Source organism: Pundamilia nyererei, unplaced genomic scaffold (assembly GCF_000239375.1).
Source record: "Pundamilia nyererei isolate P.nyererei 1_Seehausen unplaced genomic scaffold, PunNye1.0 scaffold00015, whole genome shotgun sequence".
Taxonomy (NCBI): Eukaryota; Metazoa; Chordata; class Actinopteri; order Cichliformes; family Cichlidae; genus Pundamilia; species Pundamilia nyererei.
Window position 1 is genome coordinate 5,456,518 of NW_005187416.1, and position 27,588 is coordinate 5,484,105.

Consider the following 27,588-nt stretch of genomic DNA (forward strand, 5'->3'; position numbering starts at 1 on the left):
ATTGCACTGATATTTTTGTGAGGATCTTCGCTGACATATTACATCCCCTTGCCCCATAAACAAATTCTTAACTCTCAAAACACCCTTTGAAGGCTTGTCCCAAAGTTTGAACCGTCCCAAACATCCTGACTTTATGAATTTGGCTCTCATAAAGATAGATGTACCCACACACTTAACTTTCTGAGTGTGGAGCTGTAGGGAGGGAAAGGGCTGTGCTGTTTCACAAATTGCATGCAGACTTTTTGCATCAAGTGTCAGCCCCCCCTGCCTCCTCTTCTACCTCCTCCTCCTTCCTTACTTTGCTGAACTCTTAAGTGAAGCACACCCTCCGCATGAGCCGTGACAGAGTGAACGCTGCCCGCATGGATTAGAAACTATCCAGAAACACAGGTTTCTCACTGGGAATATGTGACTGCCGAACGTGTGGAATATGGCTCAGCACACGACGGTAAAATCTCAGCTGCGGAGATCTTTCAGCGAGCATGTCAAAGACTCCACCAACAAGGCTTGGGATGTCTTCTGGAGGGGTGTGAGGGAGAGGCGGCTGTGGGGTGAGTTGGGATTCGATGTGGGTGAAGATTATTTAGCTGGAAAAAAGCGGTTTATGCAAGGTTGCAGAAGTGTTTTGGTGAAAGTGTTTTGTGCAACTCAGCATGGTGAAGGAAACTGATATTAGGGAAGGGAGGTATAGTTAAAATCATTCGTCTGTTTCCAGTTGAGATGCTGTGCAGAAGGTGAATTAAATCAAAATGCAGTGGTTTGCAAAACAACTGAACCCTAGAGTCCAATCGCAAAGTTTTAAATTAGCAATGTCATTGTTTTTCTGCTCATCTTGAATTCAAAGCAAGGAATGTATTTCAAAAAAGTTGGATTAGGAGCAACAAAAGAGTGAAAATTTCATGCTTAAAAGCATAAAACACCTGGTGGAACATGCTGCTTTTCACTGAAGTTCACTGGCAACAAGTCAGGAGAATGAGTGGGTATAAAAGGAGCCTCCCAGGAGGCGATGGTTTCAGCTCTCCGTGGAAGAGTGTGGTGAAGAAGTTCAGTAAGTTAAGTTCCACTGATGCTAAATGAAGCATAACATCCAGGCTTTGTTTTATTTAGGCAAAGTTGTGCTTAATTCAGCAACATCGTCATTAAACAGTCAGCAGCACTGGCCTTTATCAGTCCAGACCACGAATCACCATGTGACAACATTTGGATCATTATGTGACAAAAAAGCTACACAATCGTTGTTGGAACAAAATCAAAAGCTAAGACGTTTTTCAGAGTCATCTGCAGATGTTTCTGGAAATTCCAGTGCATCTCTGAAGCAGTTGTGATTCACACACTCTTCATTTACAGAGGCAGTGCTGAAGTGAGTCAGAACCCAGTGTGATGGGAGATGTGATCAGAAAGCCTTACCTGACTGGCATTTGGCCAAACCCACACTCAGTCACCTTCTCATACACCTCTCTGGACTAGTTGGTGTTTTTAGCTCAGTCTGTTCACTCTTTACCCAAAGAAAGCCTGCTAGGAGCAGTCTTTGAAGCTCTTTTGTGAGCTGAGTGGTTTCAGGCCTGCTGATAATAGAAAGTGACTGGATTTGCATCAGAAGTTGGGGAGGGTGGTCTCTGCTTGTGCAGCTACCTTTGGAAAAACCCTGAAAAGTATTCTAGTGTTCATCAAACTCGTCTTTGGTGATATAAACTGAGGTGTCGAGACTCATCAAATGTTGTCTTTATGGGTGCAAAGTCCTGTTGGGTTCCTTTGCTCATGCGTTTCTGTGTCGTGGATTCTTTACCTTGTGTTTTATTTTGGAGGATGACGTTGCGGGGACACAAATCTGGTGAGTGGTCCAGACTGTGAGTGAAGACTGTCTGTGTAGGCAAAATCGAGTAAAACTCGGGATATCACATTGGAGGATGAATTCATGGTGCACAATGAACAACAAGAGACTGTTGAGCTGGTTCGTTATCTCACTCCTCACCTGATGCCCTGGCTTCAGGTTTGGATGCTGTGATCTCTACAACTGAAAACTACTAAGAACTCCTCGGTTGTAGCTGAACAGCTAATCTGTTATCATAAGCCAGGAAAAATCTCTTTCTAGATGACAAAACAAGGTTCGTTAAAGAAAAGTTCAACTAAAATTGTGCACGAGTTTTGCAAATTGCAATAACAGATAATATGTACACTATAAATTTAAGCAAGAGCTGCAAGAACGTATGATACAGAAGGCATTGTAAGTTAGTTCCTAAGGTGTTGCTCTGGCTTTTCCTCATCTTCGAGTAACTTTGCTGGTGTCTTCAATCGAGGTATTTCAATTATTTCTGTTTGGTTCATGCAGAGACACACTACCTGTTGTTCTGGGGCTCTGACTCCAGTGAATTTTGTGAATTTTGAGCAACTGACACTTTATTTCCAGCATGCTGGTGAATTTGAATCAGCATCAGATTATGGTAGAAGTGTATTTCTGGGACTAAAGAACGCCAAGATCTGAAGCATCGTTGTCCCGCTGGTTATCGTTTTCAAACGCATGTGTGCTAAATGCTGGCATCATGAAATCTACACCTTTGCCTTTAAAAGCTATGAATAATAAAATCCATGGACCGTATCATAACATGGTGGTCAGCTGCTGCTTCCTGCTGCCCATCATAGACAGTCCCATGAAGCCACTAGCATGCGAGCTGCAGCTGTGACTGATTGTGGTTTCACGTCTCATTGAAGCTGAGTGTTTTCCCGCGCCTGTTTCGCGCTGCGAGGCAAACTCGCCGGGTGATACTCGGGGTGCTAAACGGAGCTCTCGGTTTTCGAGGAATCCCAGCGTGGCGTCCGCAGTGAGAACTTGAAAGCTCTCTCTCCATCTGAGAGGTCAGGGGCAGCATTTCAGCGCTCTTAACACAAAGCAGGTTTTAATGGATCCGTGAGCCCGCGGAGAAAATATCAGGCGGTCGAGCCGAAGCTGGGTTGGTCTCATTTTCCTGGAGGCCGTTTGTGTGTGGGCTTGTTAGGTGAGCCTGTGACTAAAAGGTTAATTCACTGAAGTAGCTGGGAAAATGTCAAGGTGACCCCCGAGCGTGACTCTTCGCCTCCACCTGCTGCGCCCTGTGTGCTCCACTCTCAGGTGTAAATGTGAATGTAAAGCAGGATGCTGTGAAATACCAGCGCTGCAAAAAAGAGAGCTTCAAAGGACTTTCAGTGCTAAAGTGAGAAGTTGAGAATGGAATAATATTTTCTGCTGTAAGCATATGGATGGATTATGAAACCGAGCTCCTCCGGGCAAGACCTCCACACTGCAGAAAAGACAAAGCAGCTCACGCAGTTGTGTCTTTTTGTCTCCAGCTCTGTGTCTTGCAGGTGTTTTGTGAGTCCTGCTGGTGATTTGACATCTGTTTGCAGTGTTTTCTGTAGACATTTTTATTCCATCCTTCAGTAATTTTCTGCCTTTTGTTGTTATTCGTCTTTGATGATAGTATATCATTTCATTTTTGGTCATTTCCTGTCCTATTTTGGTTATTTTTGCATTTCTTTCTGGGCTGTTGTGCAGGTAAAGTCCAATTTTCAGTTATTTTCACATACTAATTAATTCCGACCTGTCGCGTATGCTTTATGTACTCGCAGCATTTAATTTAAGCTGCCAAACTAAGAAGAAAGTTGATGAGTCAGCTAATTTTGGTAGCTCGTTATCTGGTCTCATAGCCTACAGAGATTTTGATGCTTTCTGCATAATTATTGGATGTTTCTCTTTTCATTGGTGCTCATTACTCTCAATAGTGTAGTGGTTTAAACATTACCTGGACAAACAAAGACTTGCTGGTTCGATTCTATCCAGAGGTTGTGTGTCAGAAAGAGCCAAAAGACAGTTGTAAAACTCTTCTGAATCAAACATGTAGATCTGCACTCTGTGAAGGAAGCAGGAAATGTAGCTTTTCATTATTTCTTAATGGTATTTTATAAACAATGGTAACCCAGGGATGTCTTTGTGAGAAGGAAACTCCACCAAAATAAAAGTACCAGCTGTTTCTTTCTAAGCTTTCACACCAGCACCAGGCTGACACTTTTCTATCAAAGCGAATGGTAGAAAAGTGAAACCGTGAAGCAGTTTTCATATGTTGGTTTCACAGGATTATATTCATACTGGCTCAAAAAGATTTTTTTTTCAATAGGAGCAAAAATGGAAATGCTTTTGAAGATCACAAATTCTTCAAACTGATCCATTGTTAGCGTTATTTAAATTTTGTCCGTAGCATTTGGAAAGAACACTTTCATGTGGGCGTGCTTTGGAGCCCTGATTGGATTTTTTATACATGTCCTCATTGTGACTTTGTACAGAGCCCCGCAAGGGACATAGGAGAAAAAAAATTAAGATGAACTTTTGCGCAAATGTTTTGGCCGCATCCTTCAGAGGGCGCCAGCTCGAAGCCGACCAGGAGGTCGAAGCACGATGTGCCGGGAGTGCGGCGTTCCCCCCGGCTGTAGTGGGCCTCGACCTAAAGTTAGCTTCGAGATGGTGGGTAACAGACGTCTCCGAAAACATCGGAGCACTTTTACAAATATGTGATGTCTTGATAAACCGAGCAGATACTTGAAGTTTACACAGCTACATTCACGCCTGAAAATAGCTTCAACGTTTATTTTGTGACCCAGAAAACATAAGATTGAAACTAAGTAGCTGCCGCCATTGTTAGAAATGACTTGGCTGGGCCGCGCTATGAATTCTGGGATAGGTTGGGTCACGAAGGCTTTCAAATGCGACCTGTGAAGGATGCAGTGTATTTTGCGAGATCATGCAAAAGTTCATCTTAATTTTTTTTTCTCCCATGTCCCTGGCAGGGCTCCGTCACTGTGCAATTCTAACTTTTGTGCAAAATCAGAGACAAGTGATTGAAACAATTAACATATAAAACACCAGCTTGCCTCTACTAAAACACATATTGTGTGAGTTTTCCTGAATCTGAACACCACGTTAATGTGGCGCCACAGAACTGCCACATTAATCAGAAACACACAAGATAGAAATATACACACATTCCCATTGACCCCAGTCTCCTGTCATAACATGTAACTGTGGCCTCATTTTGGAAGAAGTGGAGAAATGAAACAGTGTGTGTTGATCCAAACAGCGGGGAGTTCGATATGTTACAGATCAGCAGGCTGCAGAGGACGAGGCCGGTCTCTGAGCTCAGAAGCTTTTAATGACAACGCTGCAAGAGCTACCTGCAGGTCTTCAAATGAACGTGAAAGTTGAGTAATCCTAGTGATGCATATTAACACCTGTGTGTGTGTGTCTGTGTGTTCTGACAGCTGGTTTGGGTTTTCTAGTGAGAACAGATACCTGGCTCCAGCTGTGTGTACACTTACATCAGTGTGTGTGTGTTTCTGGATCAGATCAACAAATGACGTTAGAAGGGTTGTGCTCACTGATTGGCTGAGAGAGAGATTATGTAATGCTGTGGTTCAGATCCCTGTAGCACACACATTCACACACAGCTGAGAGAAAAGCAGCTACAAAAAGTTTGGGTAATGGCTCAGTCACAGGGTATAGGAACATAAGACGGCAGCCTTCTGGTGATGAGAGAGAAAATCTGAGTTTGCCTGGTGACTGTATCGTTTTTTGTTTTTTTTTATGGTGGTTCAGAGGTTGAGTGTGCAACACCCTCAACCTGTTGGCAACCACTTTCAATCAAGAAGGAGAGGAAACTTTCAATTGCTCTATTAGGTCACCTAGTTCACAGCTGTCTCGACACAATAGTGACTGACTTCAGTCGCTCTCAGACAGACTGTCAAACATTACAAATATCTACAGCCTGATTGCCAACACAGACCAATGACTCTGAGTCAGTCTGTGCTATGAGCACAGACTGCGATGTGTCTCTTTGCTATAGAGGACTTAACTCAACTGGTTGCCAAATGTAAAAGTGCAAGGCTCCTTAGCACCAATGACATTGCACTGATAAATCATCATCCTTCAGCAACTGAAGCACAATTTCTGTTTCAAATCTGTAAGGGCTCCATCTGGACTCTAAAAGTAAAAAATGTATGTGAATTAGTGAGTCACAGTGTGAATGCAATTTCCAACATGTACCCATTTGATTTCAAACTGATTGTAGAGTAACCATACATTATTGTCATTTTGAGATACTTAGCAACTTACTGCCATCTTTAGTGATATTAAAGTAAGTGAAGATGGAATCTGACTGGTCCCTGTCTTTGAACCAACCCTTTGAAAGGCAGCAAGAATACATTTAGATTTTATTTTTGTTTGTTTTGTTTTTTGTTTTGTTTTTTATTTAAACTGTTGAGCAGCTGAGGATAGACATGAAACAATTAAATGTTGCTACCAAAAAGGTGGTTTATTAAAATATTATTACTCACAAAAAATACTTAAAAGTAATGTCATTTAATGTTACAAACAGCTAGCTAACTGACACTTCCACTCATCAATTCAATTCAATTTTATTTATATAGTGCCGAATCACAACAAAAGTCGCCTCAAGGCGCTTCATAGATACAGAGAAAAACCCAACAATCATATGACCCCCTATGAGCAAGCACTTTGGCGACAGTGGGAAGGAAAAACTCCCTTTTAACAGGAAGAAACCTTGGGCAGAACCAGGCTCAGGGAGGGGTGGGGCCATCTGCTGCGACCGGTTGGGGTGAGAGAAGGAAGACAGGATAAAAGACATGCTGTGGAAGAGAGACAGAGGTTAATAACAGATATGATTCGATGCAGAGAGGTCTGTTAACACATAGTGAGTGAGAAAGGTGACTGGAAAGGAAAAACTCAATGCATCATGGGAATCCCCCGGCAGCCTACGTCTATTGCAGCATAACTAAGGGAGGATTCAGGGTCACCTGGTCCAGCCCTAACTATATGCTTTAGCAAAAAGGAAAGTCCTCAGCCTGATCTTGAAAGTAGAGATAGTGTCTGTCTCCCGAATCCAAAGTGGAAGCTGGTTCCACAGAAGAGGGGCCTGAAAACTGAAGGCTCTGCCTCCCATTCTACTTTTAAATACTCTAGGAACAACAAGTAGGCCTGCAGAGCGAGAGCGAAGTGCTCTAATAGGGTGATATGGTACTACAAGGTCATTACGATAAGATGGGGCCTGATTATTTAAGACCTTGTATGAGAGGTGAGGAGCAGGATTTTGAATTCTGGATTTAACAGGAAGCCAATGAAGGGAAGCCAAAACAGGAGAAATAAGCTCATCACTTACTAGACAGCTGCCAATAATTTAGCCACACTATAGAGCAGACAAAAGTGTGTAACATTCATAAAATAATTTGAAAATTGCCAAAAAGCTTTTGAGATTGTCCAGCTTTTGAGCTAACTAGCTAAATGTTTGTATTAGCAGGTGTTCTAGTGTTAGCTAGCATAAGTCAGAAAGAAACATGGCTCAGGGTTAGATTTGATTTCGTAAAACAAACAAACCCCTTCATGAATTGATTGCCCCGCTGATGTCACTTATAGTAATCCTCCAATAGCTACATTTCCATTTGGTTTCACAGGCTCCAGATAGAACTGGCTAATGTTAGCTTATCTGCTAACGTGAATAAGCTGTTTGATACCCAGTGTAGCATATAGCTGCTAACCTCATTGTTTCTATCTAACAACACGTCAGTTTAGAGGTTTTGTTTGTTTGTCAGTATGTTTCGTTTGTGTTGGAGCGCTGTAAACTAGTCATTTAGTGATGTTAATGGTTAATGCAGGTGCCTGCAGATTCATGTCCATGGAGAATTTGAGTGCTTAAAAACCTCTTATAATCGTGTGGATTCAACTCATCTTCTGTATTTTATGCAAACATTATGATTAAAAGAACATGATGAGTAACTGTTGTATTTTAGGCAAAACCATTATATTTCACTCAACCTAATCCAGTTGCTTTTACTACTTAAACTTAACCAGAGAACATATCTTGGATTAATAATATCTCCCATCTCCACCACCCCCTCCAACCTCTAAATTTCAACTTTTTCATCTTTTAAAATTGTAAATCACTAAATATAAGAGTGAAAATTGTCATGATGGACACGGAAAAGGTGGCACAGCAACACAAATTAACAAATTTGAGGTTCTGACTACTGCCTATAGACTAGATCTGTCCACACACCAATCACTTTAATTCAATTCAATGTCAATTAAATTTAAGATAGTCCGACTAATTTTCCTGCCAAGCGAAATTAGCAAGCTTCCTTTTTTCCATCTTACCTAAATTTTGCCAAAGCTGAAATATTTTCACTTGAACAAATGCTCATTTGCCATGTTCGCATCATTTGAGAAAACCTAATTACATACAGCACCACACAAAACGCTTTGCTTTAGATTTGGTGAAATTTTGGCTCTCTATGACATCATAGAGATCCAAAAGTGTAAAAAAGAAAAAAAGAAAAAAAAGTGTAAAAAAAATTGTGTAAAGCTGCTGTTTAGAGGACTTATTATTTGTATATGTTTGTTTTGGGTGGGGTTTTTGGTTTTTTTTTTATTTGTATATGACAGAAAATAAGGACAATTCTAAAAGGTCCAGTTGAGAGTTTAGGTTTTGTCGTCATTTCCATGTTTTCACTGTGGGCGGCTTAATCAGTATTTGAAGACAGACATGAGAAATGCTTGATGGATTACTAATTCTCCCCACAAAGCGTACTTTTAATTTTGGCTTGCTCGCTTTGGGATCAATTTGCCACCAATGGAGAAAAAAATAATCACAAAAAAGCGTAAATTTCCATCCTTGCATTTTTTTCTTTCCGATGAAGCCGTAGAAGCTTCTGCTCTCCATTTGCATAAACAGACAGCAAATTATACAGTGATTTTACAGTTAAATAGCCTTGCATAATGAAGTGGTTCTTGAGGATAAAGATGATTAAAACTGAAAATGAGAAAGCAGAGAGTCACCGAGGCTCTGAGCCAAAAGTGATGGGGGAATCGATGTGAAGGCTGGTGTTTGTTCTGCGATCAGAGACGGGCCAAACTAAACAGCCGAGTGGGGGAAACTGGGGTGAGAACCTGGGTGACACGCACACACCGAAACAAAACACAAACTTCCCCTTCATGTCTCTGCAGGCTTGACAGTAAGAGGATAACACACACAGGGTGACACACACTCTTTATAATCAGCATTCAGACACACACACACACAGTTTTGTTTTTTGCAGCTTGTGTGGTAAATGGATCTGTTTTGGGGCAAAAGGAGCAGCATGACTGCAGAAAAAGGGCATGTGTGTTTCATCATCTGTCTCTGAGCGGCGGCAGGACGTGAGGAAGAGCGTGTGTGATGGAACGAACTGCAGGCTTTAAAACACAGGAGACAAAGAAATAACAAACACACTGTACTCTCCCACAGTTTGAAGGCTCAGTCATGGCAGCACTGCTGACACACAAAACAGTGGACACAAATCAGTCCTTTCCCTCGACGAGGTCCGTGCCCTGCCGGCTCAACCCGGAGCTGTTGTCATCTGTCTAAGTTCACGCAGTTCTTTGGTTAATCGTCCATGGGGCATCACACACTGAATCATTATTTTAAATAAAAGAGACAAAAAAAGCTTAATGATTTATCAGTTTGCATCCTGTTTGATCTACAGCAGCCATTCTTAAAATCAAGAGTGCTGCGACCCACACAAAAACCAGAAAATCCCACACGGCCCACTTAATCTTAAATCTACATCTAATCAACATAAATGAGAGTTTATTTAACTTAAACAATGTTATTCAAAAATTATAAACAACGTAGGCTGTTTTAAGGCCAGTGTGTGACCCACCATGGGGAAGCAAACATCAGTATTAGATCAGTAAATTTAGGTCAGAGTAATGAGCAGCATCACAAACTGACCACTTCTATTACCAGTCTGTATTCACGTTTATATTAAAATAAATGCATACATTTATATAAATGCAACTGCACATCCTCATTTCAAACTGAATTTCTGTTATTACTGCAACCCACCTGCAGTACCTTCACAGCCCACCAGGGGGGCTACCACTTCACTAAGGTTTAGCGCACCTGTCGATACATTTAAGAAACCAAGCAAAAAGAATGAGGCTGCCAGCGTCTCACATTTACATTGAAGGTGGTTTTTGGCATCAGTGTCTTGATGCTCCTGATTTATTACAATCTGCCTGACCGAGCGTCTTCAACGTTTGATAAGACGCTCTGCAACATGCTGCAGTTCTGTCTCCTTTATTTTCAACCATGACTCTTGTTCTCTCCAGCTTTTTGTTGACTCTTGTCATGTGCAACACATATATGAACTTTAAAAAACCCACAGTGTAGCTACAGCCAACAACCTCACTGAGACTTCACTGTGGACTTTTAAAAACTTTTCCATAGTGAGTAATCAACATATTTGTAACTAATATCGTGCTGAAGATGTGCATGAATTTGGTCCATTTTCAGACCCTCAGCATTAACTTCTGTGACCTTAAGTTCCTCTCCTAAGGTGTTTATATCAGTCTAATTATAGCAGTGTAGCTAGCTAGCATGTAGGAGACCAGTATATGCCAAGTAGCCAGACTTCGCTAGCTGCCCAAACATCGCTGATATTTGTGGGGCAAGATGTCAATTTCATGTTTGCACCTTGTTAAACTCCAATCATAATGTATATTTTTTATGCACCTACCAGTGAGAGTGCAGGATACCAGTGATTGACATATGACATTGCCTAGGCAACCAGAGCCCAAAATCTCCACTTGTGACCGACTATCAGGTTCAAAATGACGAGAACGAAGCAAATTACTCCCTGTGTGGATGCAGCTGTAGTAGGTCAACGCTCTCTGCAGATTATGGGTCATTATGTCCCTGTTGTGGAAAACACAGGGACTCAACGAGTGCCATTTATTTGATGTTATCCTTAATAAGCTTTATATTTCTAATGCTTTGCATTCAGGTAGCTGCTTGGTGTGTACAGTGTTAGGTGCATGGAGTATGAGGGTGAAGTCAAAGTAGTGAGAAGTCTTAGCTGCAGCTGTGTCAGGGAAGAGCTATGCTCACCACAGAGACAAAGAAATCTCTTTGAGATTGTTCGCTTTCATAAACGCATCGGATGTCTGTCGTCATCGCTGCCTGGGTTTCATCAGTGGTATTACCTCATCCTCAATGCCTTCCTTCACTTCGTCTTTTTTCCTTTCCCTCGCTCTGCTTTGCTCTTTTCCTCTCCATGTGCTGCCTCCGCTCTTCTCCTCTTTCCTCTGTTTGCCGTCACTCCGGCTGCATTCATACGACGGACTCTGGAGAGTACCGAGCTGTGTCTGTGTGTGTTCGATGGGCTTTTTGCCATTCAGATGGAGCCTACGCTACACTTAAAAAACCTTTCCAGATGTGCAGTGGGGGCACAAAAACTCCAGCTGGAATAAAAGAGTCAAGGATTCAGATTTCAGGTTTCTCGACTCCAACATCCACAAAGAGAATATTTGAAAATTGTCTTATTTACTGATAGGTTTCCCATCTGCAATTTTCCCCTCACAGTTCATGAATATTTTAATGTATGAAGCCCTCCGAATCATTTTTATCAGAAATTGTTTGATTTATGAAGATGCAATCTTCATGTGGGGGAAGATGAGAATAAGGAGGAGGCAGAATGAGAATGATGGACTTTCTACTTGAAGCTGAAAAGAAAATGTCAGGAGAGGCAACAAAGTGGTCGAGTTTGCGGAGCTATTCAGGGAGCCTGTTAACACCGCCATCGACCGCATCTTCTTCTGTGAGTTAAACCTAATGGTTTCAGGGCCAATCACAGAGAGCTTTGTGTTTTTAAACCTTTAAGTTAGTCCAATGAATGACTGATGAGTCGGTGAAGAAAAAGCAGGACATTCAAGAGTTGGGAGTTTACTTTTGACTCTTCACACAAAAAAGCAGCAAAGATGGACGATTTTTCAGTCGCTCGGCTCTGCATTAGGGAGGAGGACGGCTCGGCGTGGCAGCAGGCGCCGTACCACCTGGTTTAGTTACTTATTGCAAAGGTTTGGATCGAAATGCTCAATGAGCCGATTCACATTCAGCCCATGTTGGATGCAGAGGAATGAAATTTTCATGCGCTACGTCTATCAACGCTCGCATCAAGTAGCAGCTTGACTGTGGTTAAATTCCAAAATTAAGTAATTTCCCTGAAAACAGTATGCACTGGTCTGATTGCAATGCACCACTCTGTTGATTTCTATTAGGACCTAATAAAAATCAAATGAATGAGCTACTGGAAGCTAGAAAACTCAATAAAAACATCCTCGCAGTATTTTAGGTGGCTGCAGTCTGGCTCCTAATGAAGAGATTCAACGTTGAATTTGAAGGTTCAAATTTACTGCCCTGAATTCATATGTCAGTCTTATAAAAACTAAAAATCATCATAGCAATGACCTTGACATGTTGTGTACTGCCTTTAATCAAAAACCACTCTCTCTCGTTTGCAGCCTCTCGTAACTTCAGCTTGAGTTCAGCCAATAGGATCAAAAACTTCACTCTGTTTCCGCACCGTGAAGAAAAACCTGTTCCCATTAAAAGCCACGTTTTCAAAGTTCGATGATTACAGTGCTCAAACCTCTTTAACCAGCTTTTTAAACACTGAAACATGATGGCATACAGAAAATTAGATTTTCAAATTAAGATTAATTATTAAATTGAAAACCCACAATTTGGAACCAGTAGTCTGAATATTTCAAATAAATGTTTTCTCTAACCCTATAATTCTCCTGTCATCACATCTTGTGACCTGTTTCTTTCCTTCTGGGATATTTTAAGGACTAAAATGTGCGCTGCTGTAAGGTGGTACCAGCATTCCTAGAGGTAGCACAGCTGGTATTTTCCCCATTTTCCTGCCACAGATTTCAGTGTCGAGAGATTAAATGAAATGTTCCCTTCCATCTGTGCTCAACCTTTTAGTGTTTTTGTTGCTTTGCTTTATCTCTCAGAAATGACAAATCACTCTAATGCTGCTGTCATAATAACACGTACTGCTGCAAACTCAACACTGCAACCATATTTTTAATGCATGAGGTATCAAACATAGAGCACAGTTAAAGTTAAAGCAAATATCCTGAAAAGCCAATAGAGAACCCAATCGACTGCTTTGTGGGTCATACATAGTTAAGAGGCCAGTTCGTGTCTCCATCATCATCTAACTATTTTTCAATCAAAACTAAACATCAAGAAAAGATGGTCGGCTGGTTGTTTTGAATGGAGAAAACAAAGTGCCTTTTGGTAAACTTTTAAAGGTCCTAATATCGATTGATAATTATTAGAAAGTAGATCAAACATCCAGGGTACCACTGCTTGCGTTGGACTGAGAAGTAAAGGAAAGTCAGACACAGGTTAAAGTCCAACAAAAAAAGGTTTTTCTATTTAACCCAGAAAACAAACTTGGTTAAATTATACTAAAGATCTAAATCTTGGGCCCATAAAAGAGGTCAAAGTAACAGAACTCTACTCAAAAGTTGGTAACAAACAAACTGATCTACCTAAATAAGACTTAAACTTAAATACAGCCCACCAAAAGGGGTAGAATGCACAAAAACGTAGCTGAAACTAACATAACAAATTCCATTTCCCCCCCATGATCCAGAGTTGTGGTATGACCCAGTTTACAGGTCTCCATGTAGCCTTGCTCCGCCCCTTTTCCCACCTATTAGCTCATCAACCAAGGGACTGGGAGCAGCTGCCACTGAGAAAACAAAGGAAAATTAAATAATACACTAAAACTAACTAAAATCTATGCACTTATTTTATGTGATCGTATAAGTAAGTTAATTATAAACCAAACCAATTTGTATTTCCCTGTAAATTAAATCCTATATTTAAAGTGTTGTGTTATGTATAAGTCTATTGTAGCACTGTGATGTTTGACAGATATTACCCAATATATGTGGCTGTAACTGCAGCCATCACACCCTGGCTAGAGAAAAGAGCAGTGGAAAGTAATTTTGATGTGTTATGATGTAAATCGTTTGGGCGCCTTTTTGATTTAAATAAAGATGTGGGCCAATTAGATCATTTGTTATTATGTAACCTGGCCAATCAGCAATGATTTCCCAGCGACCCTTGCTGTTGACCTTGGTCTGACGTGGTCCGTCGCAGGAAGGCACGAAGTAGAGTAAACCCCATAAGCTGTGTCCCAAAACTTAGGCCGCATCCTTCGGAAAACCCGTCCTTCGCGGTCTACGTGGGTCGGGTCCTTCGAAGACCCAGAAGGCCGGAAGTGCGAGGCTGTGAATCGGGTCGGTCTCGCCTTCAGATTTGCCTCACCAGCTGTCTTGGTGGAGTTTAATAAACTCATCCATCTGCTCCTCCCTAAAATATAACAGGACACTGGAGCAAATTCTCGACCATCGCACACTTCTGTTTGATCAGTTTGCTGTTTGACGTTTATTCAGCTGTGTGAAAACTATAACTTTGCTCTCAGCCAAACCGATTTACTCAGGAACAAATAAAACACTGATAAAACCAAACAACAACAAGTCTGACACGGACCAGCAAACTGTACTATGCAAATTATGCCACAAACCGGCCCCCACCCGTGACACTTGGAGTGATTGTAAAATTGCTGTGGTTTTTAACAGAGCTTTAATGTGCTGAAAGTATCAGATGGATGTTGTACTAGTTACGTTAGGAGGGATCAAAAATGCTGAGATTGTTTAAAATTACTGCATTATTTAATGTACCACTATTTTAGGATTCTCCCCTTAAAGATGTGGCAATGCAAACACCTTTTGCGTCCTCCCCTTGCATGCACACTTGCCGGGCATATTTTCTATTTAGAATTTGATATAAATGTTTTCACATTTCAGGCCACTCAATATTTGCCTCCAAGAACCAAGCCGGCAGCCAGTTGGCGGGTTTGACGAGGTGGAAAAAAAACTGCTCTCTGCATCTCTCGCCACAATGAAATTCAATGTAAAGCACCTGCGGTTGTATTAAAGCAGCAGAGGGACACAGCTTTGAAAGGACAGCAGAATGAAAAGAAGAAAATACGCTTTCAGCAAAAGCCAGAGTCCCATATTCCACAATATTTATTGAGTTGGATTTATTATCTTGGAGGAAATGTGCTTTAGTTGTTTCCAAAGAGAGCAGAGAGGCGAGGAGGAGGCGGCCACCTGAGAGCCACAGAAAGGCCCAAAATGGCTGCTTTTCTCATCATCTCTCAGCAGATTTTCAGAGAGGCAGGGTGTGGCAGTAAACCAGGGCACAGCCGAGGAAAATGGCTTATCTGAAATGATTCTGCTATCCTGGAACAGCAGGGTGTCCTGTGGCTTAGAGAGTGAGTTTGTTAAAGGTACAACAGACTCTTCATCTTGTGGCAGCAATAGTTTCGCCCGTTTCGGTGCAGCTTTTACTCACCTCCTCATTCCACAACCTTAAAATCTAGTTTCTGTCTTATTGGATTTGAGAGTCATTCTGTGGCGCTGAAGTCAGATTCATGGAGGTGCTATGAAAACACTGTATCAACCCCTGTTTTGCCATCAAACTTATAAGCTTGTTATAAGAGCCGCACATAAAAAATAAGGTTTTTTTATTATTTCTGGGAAACTTAATGTCATCCAGGTTAGAATAACCAGAAACCCAGGAAATCTTGCACTAACTCCAGCCTTCGTTCTAAAGCTGGTGAACTCAATCGGTGAATATCGAGCCGTTTGCTCCTGACAAACTTGCACAATCCTGGTGCATTAGTGTATTGTGTGTTCTGTGATGTTGGATTGCGGAAGACTTTGGCCTTTAGCTCAGCATTAGTGAAGTAAAGTTTATTTATACAGCACATTTAAGTACAACAGAAGTTGAGTGTTTATGCTGAACAACACACGATAAAATAGCAAAACGGTAGAAAACATAATATAATTGTAAATAAAAGTAACATCCTATACTGTTCATATACCTTTTCATGATTTCACTTCCTGCCTTTTATTTCGATTATGCTGCACTATCCATAAACATCGTCACTTTTCTGCGCTCCCTTAAGGCTGAAGAACTCTAAAAAAATTATTACTTCTATATTTCCCATCATGAATATTTTACTATTAGCTGACGATGAGCAGTGATGGATGAATGTATGGAGCTATTAAATAAAGGAATAAAATAAGTGAAACATTTGAAAGTGTTTCCCAAAAAACTATTTCGCCAAAAATGTTACCAAATAGCATTAAATGGATCAATATTACTTCTGCATTTGTTTAAGATAAGCTCAGTTTAGATATGTTTTATTCATGTATTCTGTTCAATTTTGAATATTGAAATATTGAATCATATTCTATAAAATCATATATTTTTCCGTGTGGCTTTCAAGTTAGGACCATGTACCACTGAAAAAAGAGCTCTGACAAACAAGCTAACGCCTGTTTTTTATTTTTTAAACAAACATATTACAATACAGCAATTAAAAAAATCACAGCTGAATTAAAGGGTTTAAGCCATGTATGACAGTATCTATGGGAGATTATAAAAAAAATGTTTCAGTGGTGCCAAAAAAGTTAAAGATCCCTGGTTTGAGAAGGAGACACAAATCTCTTGGGGTTTTGTCAGGACGGGTATCTGCCATAGAAATCTGCCAAATCACATATGCAGGACTCACTGTAGCGAAGCCTTGTGAGTCAGGCAGCAGTGGAAGTAGCTTTCTGGGCCAACTGGAGTTAAGGCTGCTTCCAGAGACAATAGTCAACTGTGGCCACAAGATGTCACTAAGTTTAGAGGATGGTCTGCACAGGCAACAAGAGAAGCTTAAGTGACAGAATACTGTTTGAGATGAAAGGAGAGAAGATCGGTTTAATTTTTAGATTTCACTGAGTAAGCAGTGCTTGGCCTGACAGAAACCCACCACATCAGTGGGGCTGGCCTTTCCAGACAGTTTGGACTTTTAAAGTTTAGGTTATTTAAAAAAAACAAATTCAGTGTAAAAGCTAGCTGGAACCATTAACATCTATCAGTTAGCTAACCTAAGCATTCACCGTGGTGTATAAATTGATAACATGTCTTAAGGACAACCCTTGGAAGCATTTAAAAGTGCTGCCACTGCCTCTAACATCGTCCGATCCACTGCTCAGCACTTTTCATAGTTAAATGTAGCTCAAAGTTTTCCACAGAGTCACTGAAGTTGATTAAGACGGAACAAGCGCAGACAATAATTAGCTGGATGGAAAAAAACCACTGGGCAATTAAAACTCAATAAGTTGTTATTTCACCTGTCAAAGCTTATCATCCTGTGATGTTCGGGCTTTGTAAGCTGATTAGCTTTTCTTGTTATTCCTCCTGTATGTTGTTGTGCTTCCTACTGAAGGCCTGACATGATTCGTGATCGTTCTCACATTCACATAAGGTTGGGGTTGTGAGCCTCGGTTATTTTATGCTGTGTTTTTGTAGCTGTTGTTTCACATTGAGAAAATGCCTCTACCTGACTAAGTGTTATGTTCATTTTCATATCTCTGAAAACTCCCAGGATACAGTCATCATTTGGGTATCTGTGGCTGAATAACTTTCCATTCAGTTTCCCAGGGGAGAAAAAATCTGTTTATTTACTTCTTGAAGGAGGACGCATGATAACAGCGCAGGCGGGTTGGTTGGGACAATTGAGCACAGCGGCATTGTGCTGCTGAGACGGATGGGAGCGAGTCACCTCGCACAGTGTTGTCCCCAGACGGACCTCATTTTCTCTTCTGCTCGAGTTAGCACATTCACACTCACTGCTGGCTGAGACGCTTCAATCTTAGAAAAACTGTTTTTCTTATGCAACAGCTTTTTAAGACGTGGGTTTGAACACAGGAGCTGGATGAATTTGTTTAATTCTCTGTTGGTTATGTTGTCAGACCAAGTGGGTAAGATATTGATTTTATTTTGAAGTCTGTGATGCTTTTCATTCTTTTCTCGAGACTTTGCTCACCTACCACTTTACAGTATTTGGTACGCTTTGCTAGTACTGGCTTGGACCCCCTTTTCCCTTTTTTACCCCTCAACAGTTATAAAAGGCTGATGGGGTAAAAAAGTCACCCAGCCGGGTGGGCTGGCAGCATAAACACCTGCGTTTATGAATAACCCGAGAACAAGATTTAAATTGAATCCAGAGGTATATCTACTAAAAATCTTGAACAAGTTCAAATCCTAGTAACCTCAAGGTCAGAGGTCAAGTTTTCTGAAAATCTTGTGAATGCAATAAGTCAAGAACAAGTCGAAATGGGATTGATGGGTGTATCTCCTTGCAGAATAAGAGAAGCACTTGCAGCCACCAGTATTTTTTTCCTTTAGAACTGAGTTAAATGTTCATGGCATCGATTCAACAAGGTGCTGGAAACATTCCTCCGAGATTTTGGTCCATGATGTAAATCCTGTTACACCAAATTCCAAAGGTGCTCTGTTGGACTGAGATCTGGTGACTGTGGAGGCCATTTCAGTACAGTGAACTTGTTTTCATGATCAAGACACCAGCTGATTTGAGCTGTGAGATATAGGGTGTTGTCCCGCTAGAAGCAGCCAATGTGGACATCAGGCATTTTTCAGTCTTCTACGGTCCCGCTTCAGTGAGCCCATGTAAATTATAGCCTCGGTTTCCTGTTCTTAGCTGACAGGAGTGTGGTTGTGCTTTCAGAGATGCTCTTTGCATAGCAAGTGATCATTTGACTGATGACAAGGTATCTTCTCCCAGAGAACTGCCACTCTCTGGGTAGTTTCCCTTCTTCAGACCATTCTCTACAATACCTGCAAGGTTGGCTCTGTGGGAAAATCCCAGGAGATCAGCTTTTTGTGAAATACTCACAAAATAGCACCAACAGCCATGCCACATTAAAAGTCACTTAAATCACCTTTGTTACCCATTCTGATGCTCAGTTTGAACTTCAGCTACAGGTGAACCTGGAGTTTTGGAAAAATTAAAAAATAGCCTCAGGCTCATCCCATACTGAGCTGGGATGGAGGAGGGTTCCAAAGTTTAAATAGTAGACCCAGAATGAGATTTGCCAGTAAGACGAGAAGGAGCCATCAGTTAATGTGTGCTGGCTGTGCAATCAGGTGATGTGCAGGGATGCAGCCGACTTTGAGTTTGCCAATATTAGGTTAAATATACGAGTCCAGCTTTGTCTTTATTTCATCTCGACCACCATTTGTCCAGATTGGGGTGTGAAGGCAGCAGCTGAAAAACACAGGTGCTTTTACTCTCTCCAGATCTTCCTGAGGGGAATCTAAGGGCTCCACAAAGCTCCAGCGTGTCCTTTGGGAAACATCCGGGTGGCAGATGACCCACCTACCTCGTTTAGCTTTTTCACCTCGAAAGAGCAACAACTCTATTCTGAGCTCTTCGCCCTGATCCCAGGTGTTGGTCCACAGTCCCAGTGGAGAGAAGTCATTTCTCTGCCACCTGCATTTGTGAACTTTCGATTACTACCAAGAGCTTCCTGACCCTGGGTGAGGACAGGAAAACATCAAGTGCTAATTTCAAACCTTTGTTTTGGAATTAGCACCTGAGGATTAACGTCTTCTGGCGCTGTTGCAGATGAGGCTGCAGTCTCCCTTTCTCCTGTCTACCTTCACTCATGAACAAGCATGAACTCCTTCAACCCTCTCCCAGGTTCCTGAGGCCAAGATGCTGTTTTCTCCCAAAGTACCATCTCCCATCAAAGCTGTAACCTTCTGTAAACGGTCCATTTTTGGTACTGAGAAAAGTTTGGTAGTGTGTAATCTGGAGTTTAAAAAATAAAATTGGAAGTTGCTTCATTCACAGAAACTGTGATCTTAGATAAAGTGGATGGCTGGGTCGTGCTTGTCTTCTCGAAGTGACGTTAAAGTACTTTATTAAAAGAGTCCAACAGAGGATTCTGACCTTCATCTCTTTCAGTCATTCTGACAGTATACTCTGACCAAAATCTCGTCAACTCCTTCACAGTACACATGCTCACATCTTTCTTATCTGGGTGCACAGCTCTCCAGCATCCCAACAGTCAACACAAAACGAGTCCATTTCAACAGACTCTCAGCTCAGCCTTTAATGAAACAGACTGGCTGGAAAAAAAGTTGCAGCTTTCTGCAGGTATTCAAAAAGTTCACCAGTTCATGGAGAAGTACTTAGAGCTTGAAAGGATTAAAGCACCACATTAAATACAGCAAAGTACTGGGTTACATCCCATATATCCACCATAGCCACAATATCTTTGTTAGTGAGTTTAGGTTTATAACATCTTTATGTCTGTGTGTACGCAGTTTGAGATTTTATGTCTTTCTTTGCAAAACGTCTCCGTAATGGCAATGTGGGTCTCACAGTTGTTCAGCAGAAGCTATAAACAGTTACTGAAATGACTGTCAGTCATCAATTTGATGCTAATATTCAAATCAGAGGGTAAATCTTCATCATTCGGATAATTCCTGTGTTAATCCTTAAAAGTGCCAAGTTTGATTACTTTGAGATGCAAAATAAAGTATTTTGTCCTTAAAGGTTAACGTCAGCTCTGCCCTGTCCTGTAATATCACATATTTGAGTTTTTGATGTCAATTCTGTCCTGTCTTAAACTCCTCTGCCTTAGACTGCAGCTGGTGTTTAACCACGCAAACCAAGGTGATGGAGTTGGACTCCACCTGCAGGATGAGGGATTCGGCAGAGAGGCAACGCTACAGTCACACCAGAGAAAACAGTGGTTGGAGACCACAGCATGACCAAAATTAGTGCAATAGGGTGCAATGCATTTGCAATTTTGCAACTGTTCAAATGTTGTGGCCTTTAAACCGACATTGGTTCATCAAGACGAATCAAAATGCATTCAGTCTGCCGTCACTCTGCAATGTAATGTGATCAGGTTAGCAGTTGCATGCACTCTGTTTGTGATAATATGGCAATTAACTGTAGCAAATCTGCAAAAATCACAGACGTGTCGCTGTGCATTTGTTGAAATCTGTTGACATTTATGTACTTTACATTAAGCAGAAATTCATGAACTACTTAGATTTGAGTCCAGCTAGAACAGGGGTAGGCAACTCCAGGCCTCGAGTGCCGGTGTCCTGGAGGTTTTAGATGTGTCCATGATCCATCACAGCTGATTTAAAGGGCTAAATGACTCCTCAGCATTTCTTGAAGTTCTCCAGAGGTCTGGTAATGAACTAATCATTTGATTCAGGTGTGTTAACCCAGGGTGGGATCTAAAACCTGCAGGACACCGGCACTCGAGGCCTGGAGTTACCTACCCCTGAGCTAGAAGCTCACAGGTTTAACACAGAAATTCCTCCACAAATCGGGCCATGGTTGCTGCAGGACAGCGTTTAAGTGTTCATCGGTTATGCTCATCAGACTGATCAAACTATGTTGGCTATATAATATATGCGTCTGTCAAACGGTCTGAGGGTGGTTGCAGTCAGTCCGAGTCAGACTGTGATCGTTGGAGACAGGTTGCCTCCCACCAGGTGGCCTCTGCCATCATCGTAAGATGGGCATGAGGTTGACAAACTGGAAAATAGATGCCAGAATGAGGCAGCTCTCAGGTGGACTGTCAGATCGCTCTCCCTCAGTAGTCTTGCATCTGAATTCTCAGTTCAATTCAATTTTATTTATATAGCGCCAAATCACAACAAAAGTCGCCTCAAGGCGCTTCATAGATACAGAGAAAACCCAACAATCATATGACCCCCTATGAGCAAGCACTTTGGCGACAGTGGGAAGGAAAAACTCCCTTTTAACAGGAAGAAACCTCCGGCAGAACCAGGCTCAGGGAGGGGGGGCCATCTGCTGCGACCGGTTGGGGTGAGAGAAGGAAGACAGGATAAAGACATGCTGTGGAAGAGAGACAGAGGTTAGTAACAGATATGATTCAGTCTTGGTAGTTTCTACTCAAAATAATGAAAACAATAAACATATTACAGTCAGTATATTTCAGACTGGGCTTTAATATACTGAAAACAAATATATAAACTGTGTGTTTAGAGAGTTGATCGTTGACTGGCCCATCAGTAATGTATTTTAACCTATTTTCTGCTGCCAGACTCAGTCTTTGGATGAAAGCTTCAGCATCATGCTTAAAGCATAAAAATGTGGCTGTGTTTCTTATTCAGGCTGAAAGGATACTTAGACATTGTGGGATTACTTCTGCTCATTATGTGCACAAAATGATTCTCTGTGTGCTATCGCTGTCAGTCATTTGACATTTCAAATGTTCTCTTGCTATTCTTTCCACTTTCACACCAGGGGGAAACAACGATTAAGTATGCAGCAGTGGGGCTGCAGTTCATACATGTATTCATGCGTAGTAAATGTGTAGTGAAGTGAGAGTGTTTAACTCGGTGGTTGTTCCTGCCCACTGATACACGTCTCTCCACCGCTGCGCTTTACGTGTTTACACTGCGTGAATCTGTCAGGATGCCTCTCAAACACAGCTGCAGTGATGTTTAATCCGGGTTTTACCTGCACGTACGCAGTTATCACAGAGCATCAGGAGAATGTAAGACTCAACGCTGGCGATGAAGAATATTGAGTGAAAATGAAAAGCGCTATCACTGAAACGTCAGTTATTAATTTGCACTTCAGGAGCGACTATTCAAACATGTTGATTTTTAGTAGGAGCTGTCATCTGCGCTCATACTGCGCTCCATGATTTCCCTCTTCACTCCAGTGTTTTAGGAATTAATGACTGTCTGCCTGTGTCTGTCTGCAGACATTAGTCATACCTTATCAGTATGACAAATAAGGTGCTTCAGGAAGTTCAAGAAAAACTGTAAACTATCGTAGCAAAACATTTCCCATTAAAAGCTGTCATCATTTACTTTGGCTTTGTACTTTAGTTACACCCTATACATCTGCTCCAGATGTTTTTTTTGTCAATAGCCATTCTGGCAGGCCTCTATTTTGAGCTAAAAAGTAACATGCTTTTGCTTGCACTAGTTCACAACAAGGCGAGCAACACTTGGTGTCAACAGGGAGGAAGAACTCCTGAGCCAGGCTCAAAGTCAGGCACTTTTCTTATCTATTTGCTTTCTTACTAAAATATTCATTCACTCATCCACACTCTGATAGAGTCATTGGGACAAACTCGGGGTTCTGTATCAGTAAAGTACCTTTAGTGAGATCATTGTTGCTGTGGGAGGAAATCCACACCGTTTTGTCATTTGGAGGACGCTCGTATGGATCCTGCCGCTCTTAGACGCTGCAGGTGAAAAATTCCTTCAGCTTTGCCGTGATTTCTGGGAATGCAATGGACATTTCATGAGATATTTCAGTCTGGAGCAGAAGTAGTAAATCAAAAATGTCACCATTATAAAAAAGTTGCATTTGCTTCAAATGCTTATAAATGTTTAAAGGATTTTGTTACTTTTTTATTAGTGAGTATCGATCTGCCAGCACCTGAGTGACATCAGTAATAATATAATTGAATGTTTGACTTGTGTCACTGTGTTAACCATGAATACCCTCACTAGAAGCTTTACTGTTGATTCATATGTTGTATTTTGAGTAATGTGTGCATCCTTTAATATAAACTCAGTGGTGACTTTAGTCATCTGAGCATCCATATGTGCTGCAAACATGATAATTTCCATAAAGCACTGTTCTTGCAAACAGTCCCTCTTGTTTTCCGCGCATTTCACATGCACATTTAGCCGTGGAGCTAAAGTTGCAGTCCCCCAGAGAAGGATCTCTAATGGCGGCTGACTGGTGCTTTGGTGGCTCTGTATCTTCTACCTGCCTGTATCGTTGTCATTCACATCATCACAGGACAGAACTTTGTTTGCTTTTATAGCTTCACTCGGAAACCACAAACAGATGAACAGATGCTAAATGGTTTTCAGAAACGGTAAACAAGCATCTATATTCATTGTGTGTCTGATGGAGTGTGTGGGACTGTGTGTGTTATAGGATTGGCTATGTGACAAGTAACTCTGTTGTAAAATAACTTCTCTGCTCGAGTCTCACGTCAAACAGCCAGAAGCCTTATGGCCCTAAAAGGAGTTGTGCTGTCGGACAAAGATGAACATCTCTGGTCGGATTTGTGTTTGGACTAAAGCTCCCGCTGAACCTGGAGACTTCAAAACAAAAGTGTTAGCCTGCATCATTTCTCAGCCGAAGGGTGACTGCCTCCGTATGCAGCTGTTTTTCAGAGGTGTCCACGGGATATATGGGCTCTTTTCTTTTGCTTTTGCTTTTTTAAGGGGGGAATGGGTCTATCTGCTTGTTAAGACTGAGCTCATTTGCCATTTATGGGTCCAAATATTCGTGAAGTTCCTAAAGTACAAACACTGTGACACAGCTGAGAATTAAAAATGGTCCTGATTTGTTCAGCTCCAAGAAAGTGATGTGTGGCTGTTCTCCTGGGTGCTGCATTAAAGTTTAATGTCCAGACATCCACGAAAACTAAGATTTACGAGGCTAGAGAAAAATGTGCACTCTCGACCAGCTGGCGAGTGGTTGCAGGAAGTTGCTGAGTGAAATTGGACCCAAAGAGGATTCTCCACCAAAAACAACCACAAGCAGATTGGTGCAGTTGCCTGTTGTTTGCATGGAAAATGCCAACTTGTCTGCAAATACTTGGAGAGCATTAGTAAAGCCTGAAAAAGCATGACGCAAACCAGAAACGGCACCTTCAAAGTAAAACTAGTGACAGTTTCCGATTCATGTTACACTTATTTTTCACTACCGCTTAGAGAGTATCAGAAAAGCATTTGTAGACAAGTCAGCCTCTTTGATGCAAACTACTAACAACCGCGGCAATCTGCTAAGCCAAAGCAATCAAAAGGAGGTCTTTGGCTAACCGTTAGGGAGTACACGTTTTCCTCAAGTGAACAGTCAGATGGTCGAGGACCAATCACTAAGCCTTATTCACTTGACCCTACATGGTCACCGTAAATAAATAAATTGAATCTCATTACTGCTTCATGAACCAGCATCAGACTGTTTGGTAATTAGAAACTGATCCTAATTAGTGCATCTTTTTGGAATAATACATTTTAAAATATTTAAAAAATAGTAACAATAATAGTTTCCGAGATAAGTCTATGGATTTTTTATTAAATGAAATGCTCTCCCACAGTGCTTTAAATCACCAAACTTTCCAGTTACTTTCTCATCTATATTCTGAAGGCATGGCCAGATTTAGAGAACATTTTATACCTACAAACATGGCCCAAACCGATTTTTCTGGAGTTTGACAGTTTTCTGATTTATGAGTGATTAAAAATAAAATATTTCTAAAATCCCCCCTGCAGAAGTGCTCAGATCTACCAACAAAATCAAACCGTGTTCAGATCTCTGTGCTCAGTTTTCATCTGATTGGCTGTGCTGTGAAAAAGTATTTGCCCCACTCCTGATTTCTCAGGTTTTTTTCTTGGTTTCTTAGCTCAGACAATTATTTAAATAACGACTATAAGTTCAGAAAAGGGGGCCAGTGATTTCTCACAGCAATATATTGGAGATATCCTCTCTCTGACATCATGCAGATGCAAGAGTAGAAAAAACTGACAGAAACTGAGTGGATCTGACTTGGATATTCACAGAGTCACTTATTTGAAACTTTGGGCATATTATAAAGCACATGTCATCGTAACAGTGCAATATAAGAATAGTGAGTCTTCTTTAAAACACATGGACCCATAAAAAGGATTATTCTTCCCCAATGTTTCCCGGCTTTAGCTCAGTGTTCATTTCTTCATGTTAAAGAAGACAGATGATGATTTTTCTCTATTACGTTCCCCTCTTAATCCCAAACCTGCTGTTTTACAACTCCATCGCCACGAATCATCCGTCTTCGATAATGAGTTTACTTTGATGGCGACAGTCGATTTGTCAGAGTTGCTGAGCGGGGTTGTGAGGTGCTCATTTACCTGGAGGATGCAGTCAGGCTGTCTGAGCCCAGCTGTGCCTCCAGACAGAAAGCCGCCGTCCCCGAGCGCGAGAACTTTGTCATCATTTAATGTCAGTGAAGATTTTCAACGTGAAACTTTCATTCATCAACATCAAAAATGTTTTTGTTTGCCGGGTTTTCACAAGCTTTGCATCGATGCCTGCTCTACTTTTCTTTTTTGCCCTAATGTAGACCAGAATTTACTAAATAAATATCATGTTGCATTCAAAATCACACGAAACCAGTGACTGAGACCACAAAGTCGTCAGCAAAGTGTTTTCTGAGCTCGTAAAGAAGTAGGGTCATATTTCCACACATACAATCTAAATACAGATGATGCGCCCCCTGCTGGTCACTGAGCAGAATACAGGTTTAAGGTACTTAACTCACTTTCTTATCAGATATGGAAGCTTTTGGTCATTTTTTGTGGTAATGTGCATCTCTGGGTGTTGTAATGTAGGTAAACACCTCCTCCCAGGTGTGTGAGAGAGAGAGTGTGTGTTTATATATCTTTGTGGGGACCAAAGATTGGAAGTTTACTATGCTTGTGGGGACCAACAACCCTTATGGAGACAAAACCTTGGTCCCCACGAGTTTGAAGGCATTTTTCAAGCTCAAAATGTGGTTTTAGTGTCAGGGTTACAATTAGGTTATGGTTAGGTTTAGGCTAAGGGTTAGGCATTCATTTAATGGTTAGGATTAGGGTATGCGGCATTATGTAAATTAGATGTCCCCACAAAGATATGAAAACACAGTGTGTGTGTGTGCAAACATGCATCCCTGCATTAGTGCCATTTCACATTTAATCTGCTTTGCTTTATTGCGAACAACTGTGTGACTGCTGTGCCAAATCAGTGTAATTCAGCCAGCAGATTATTTGTGCTAATGGATGAAAGCAAACCAAAGGTGCTGGGTTTTATGTGTCTCGTCTCTCCTGAAGACAGAGCAGGATTACAGCAGCCGCAGAGGAAGCAGCCAGAACAGGAAGTGGACGTGTCTTTTATTCTCTTATAAATGCAGTCGTAAACTTGGCAGAGTGGCGCCAACATTAATCCCGATCCGGTTGCTGTGTTTTCATTTTTGCTTTTTCATGTTTCTGTTGTTGTGTTTTTTTGGAGTCCTGCGATACCACCGGCTGAGGATTACTCGTCCCCCCGCTGCGTTCCTGGCTCCAGCAGCTCGTCCGGGTGGCTGCGAACCCCTCCAACGATTCATCTTCGTGCGGCGTGAATGTGGCCGCTGCTGATAAAGTGGAGATGCAGCAGCGGCGCTGTTCCCCTCAGTGAGCAGAGAGGAGGCTCAGACAAAAGGAAAGGAGAGGAGATGAAGGGAGGGATGTGGGAAGTTGAAACCCGGTCCAGTGACGCATCATCTGCATTTCTGACTGTCTGGTCGTGCTGCAATCTCCATAGACTCCCATGTGAAAATTTCCACCTTTAAACACGTCTACAGCCTTAATAGTGTTTAAATACTTCAGTCTCAGTCTCACACAGCTGTTAACCTCCTTCTTGACTCCAGATGTGAGGATCACAGGAGCCTCGTAGTTTGACTTCCATGTTTTTCCTTTTGCTGTGCAAGGTGTTCCTGCTATTTTAGGAAAAGCACTGTTTACTCTTTTCTTCAGCTGGAAAAGCTGCAGTGCAGGAAACAACTGAGCTGTTCCTCATTTTTAAGTGGGCACCCTGAGGAGTCCCTCGAGGACCCCCGGAGCGCCCCACATCACTAATTTGCTGCTTTCTCCCACTGAACCGACGGTGGAGAGTGAAACTTCATGACAACTTTATTTAAAACAAAACAAGATGTTCAGCTGAGCCGAGTGTGTGTGTGTGTGTGTGTGTGTGTGTGTG

The 27,588-nt window shown here is 41.6% G+C and overlaps 1 protein-coding gene across 2 annotated transcripts in view; it reads left to right on the forward strand.

The window, feature by feature from the left end:
• The first annotated feature begins 284 nt into the window (after nt 1–284).
• LOC102210870 (rho GTPase-activating protein 7) overlaps nt 285–27,588 on the forward strand; it is a 100,626-nt gene continuing 73,322 nt past the window's right edge. For both annotated transcript variants that reach the window (XM_013908867.1, XM_013908868.1), the window contains exon 1: nt 285–551. In XM_013908867.1, the coding sequence (XP_013764321.1) occupies nt 431–551 (121 nt within the window). In that variant the 5' untranslated portion in view covers nt 285–430. The remainder of the gene's footprint in view (nt 552–27,588) is intronic.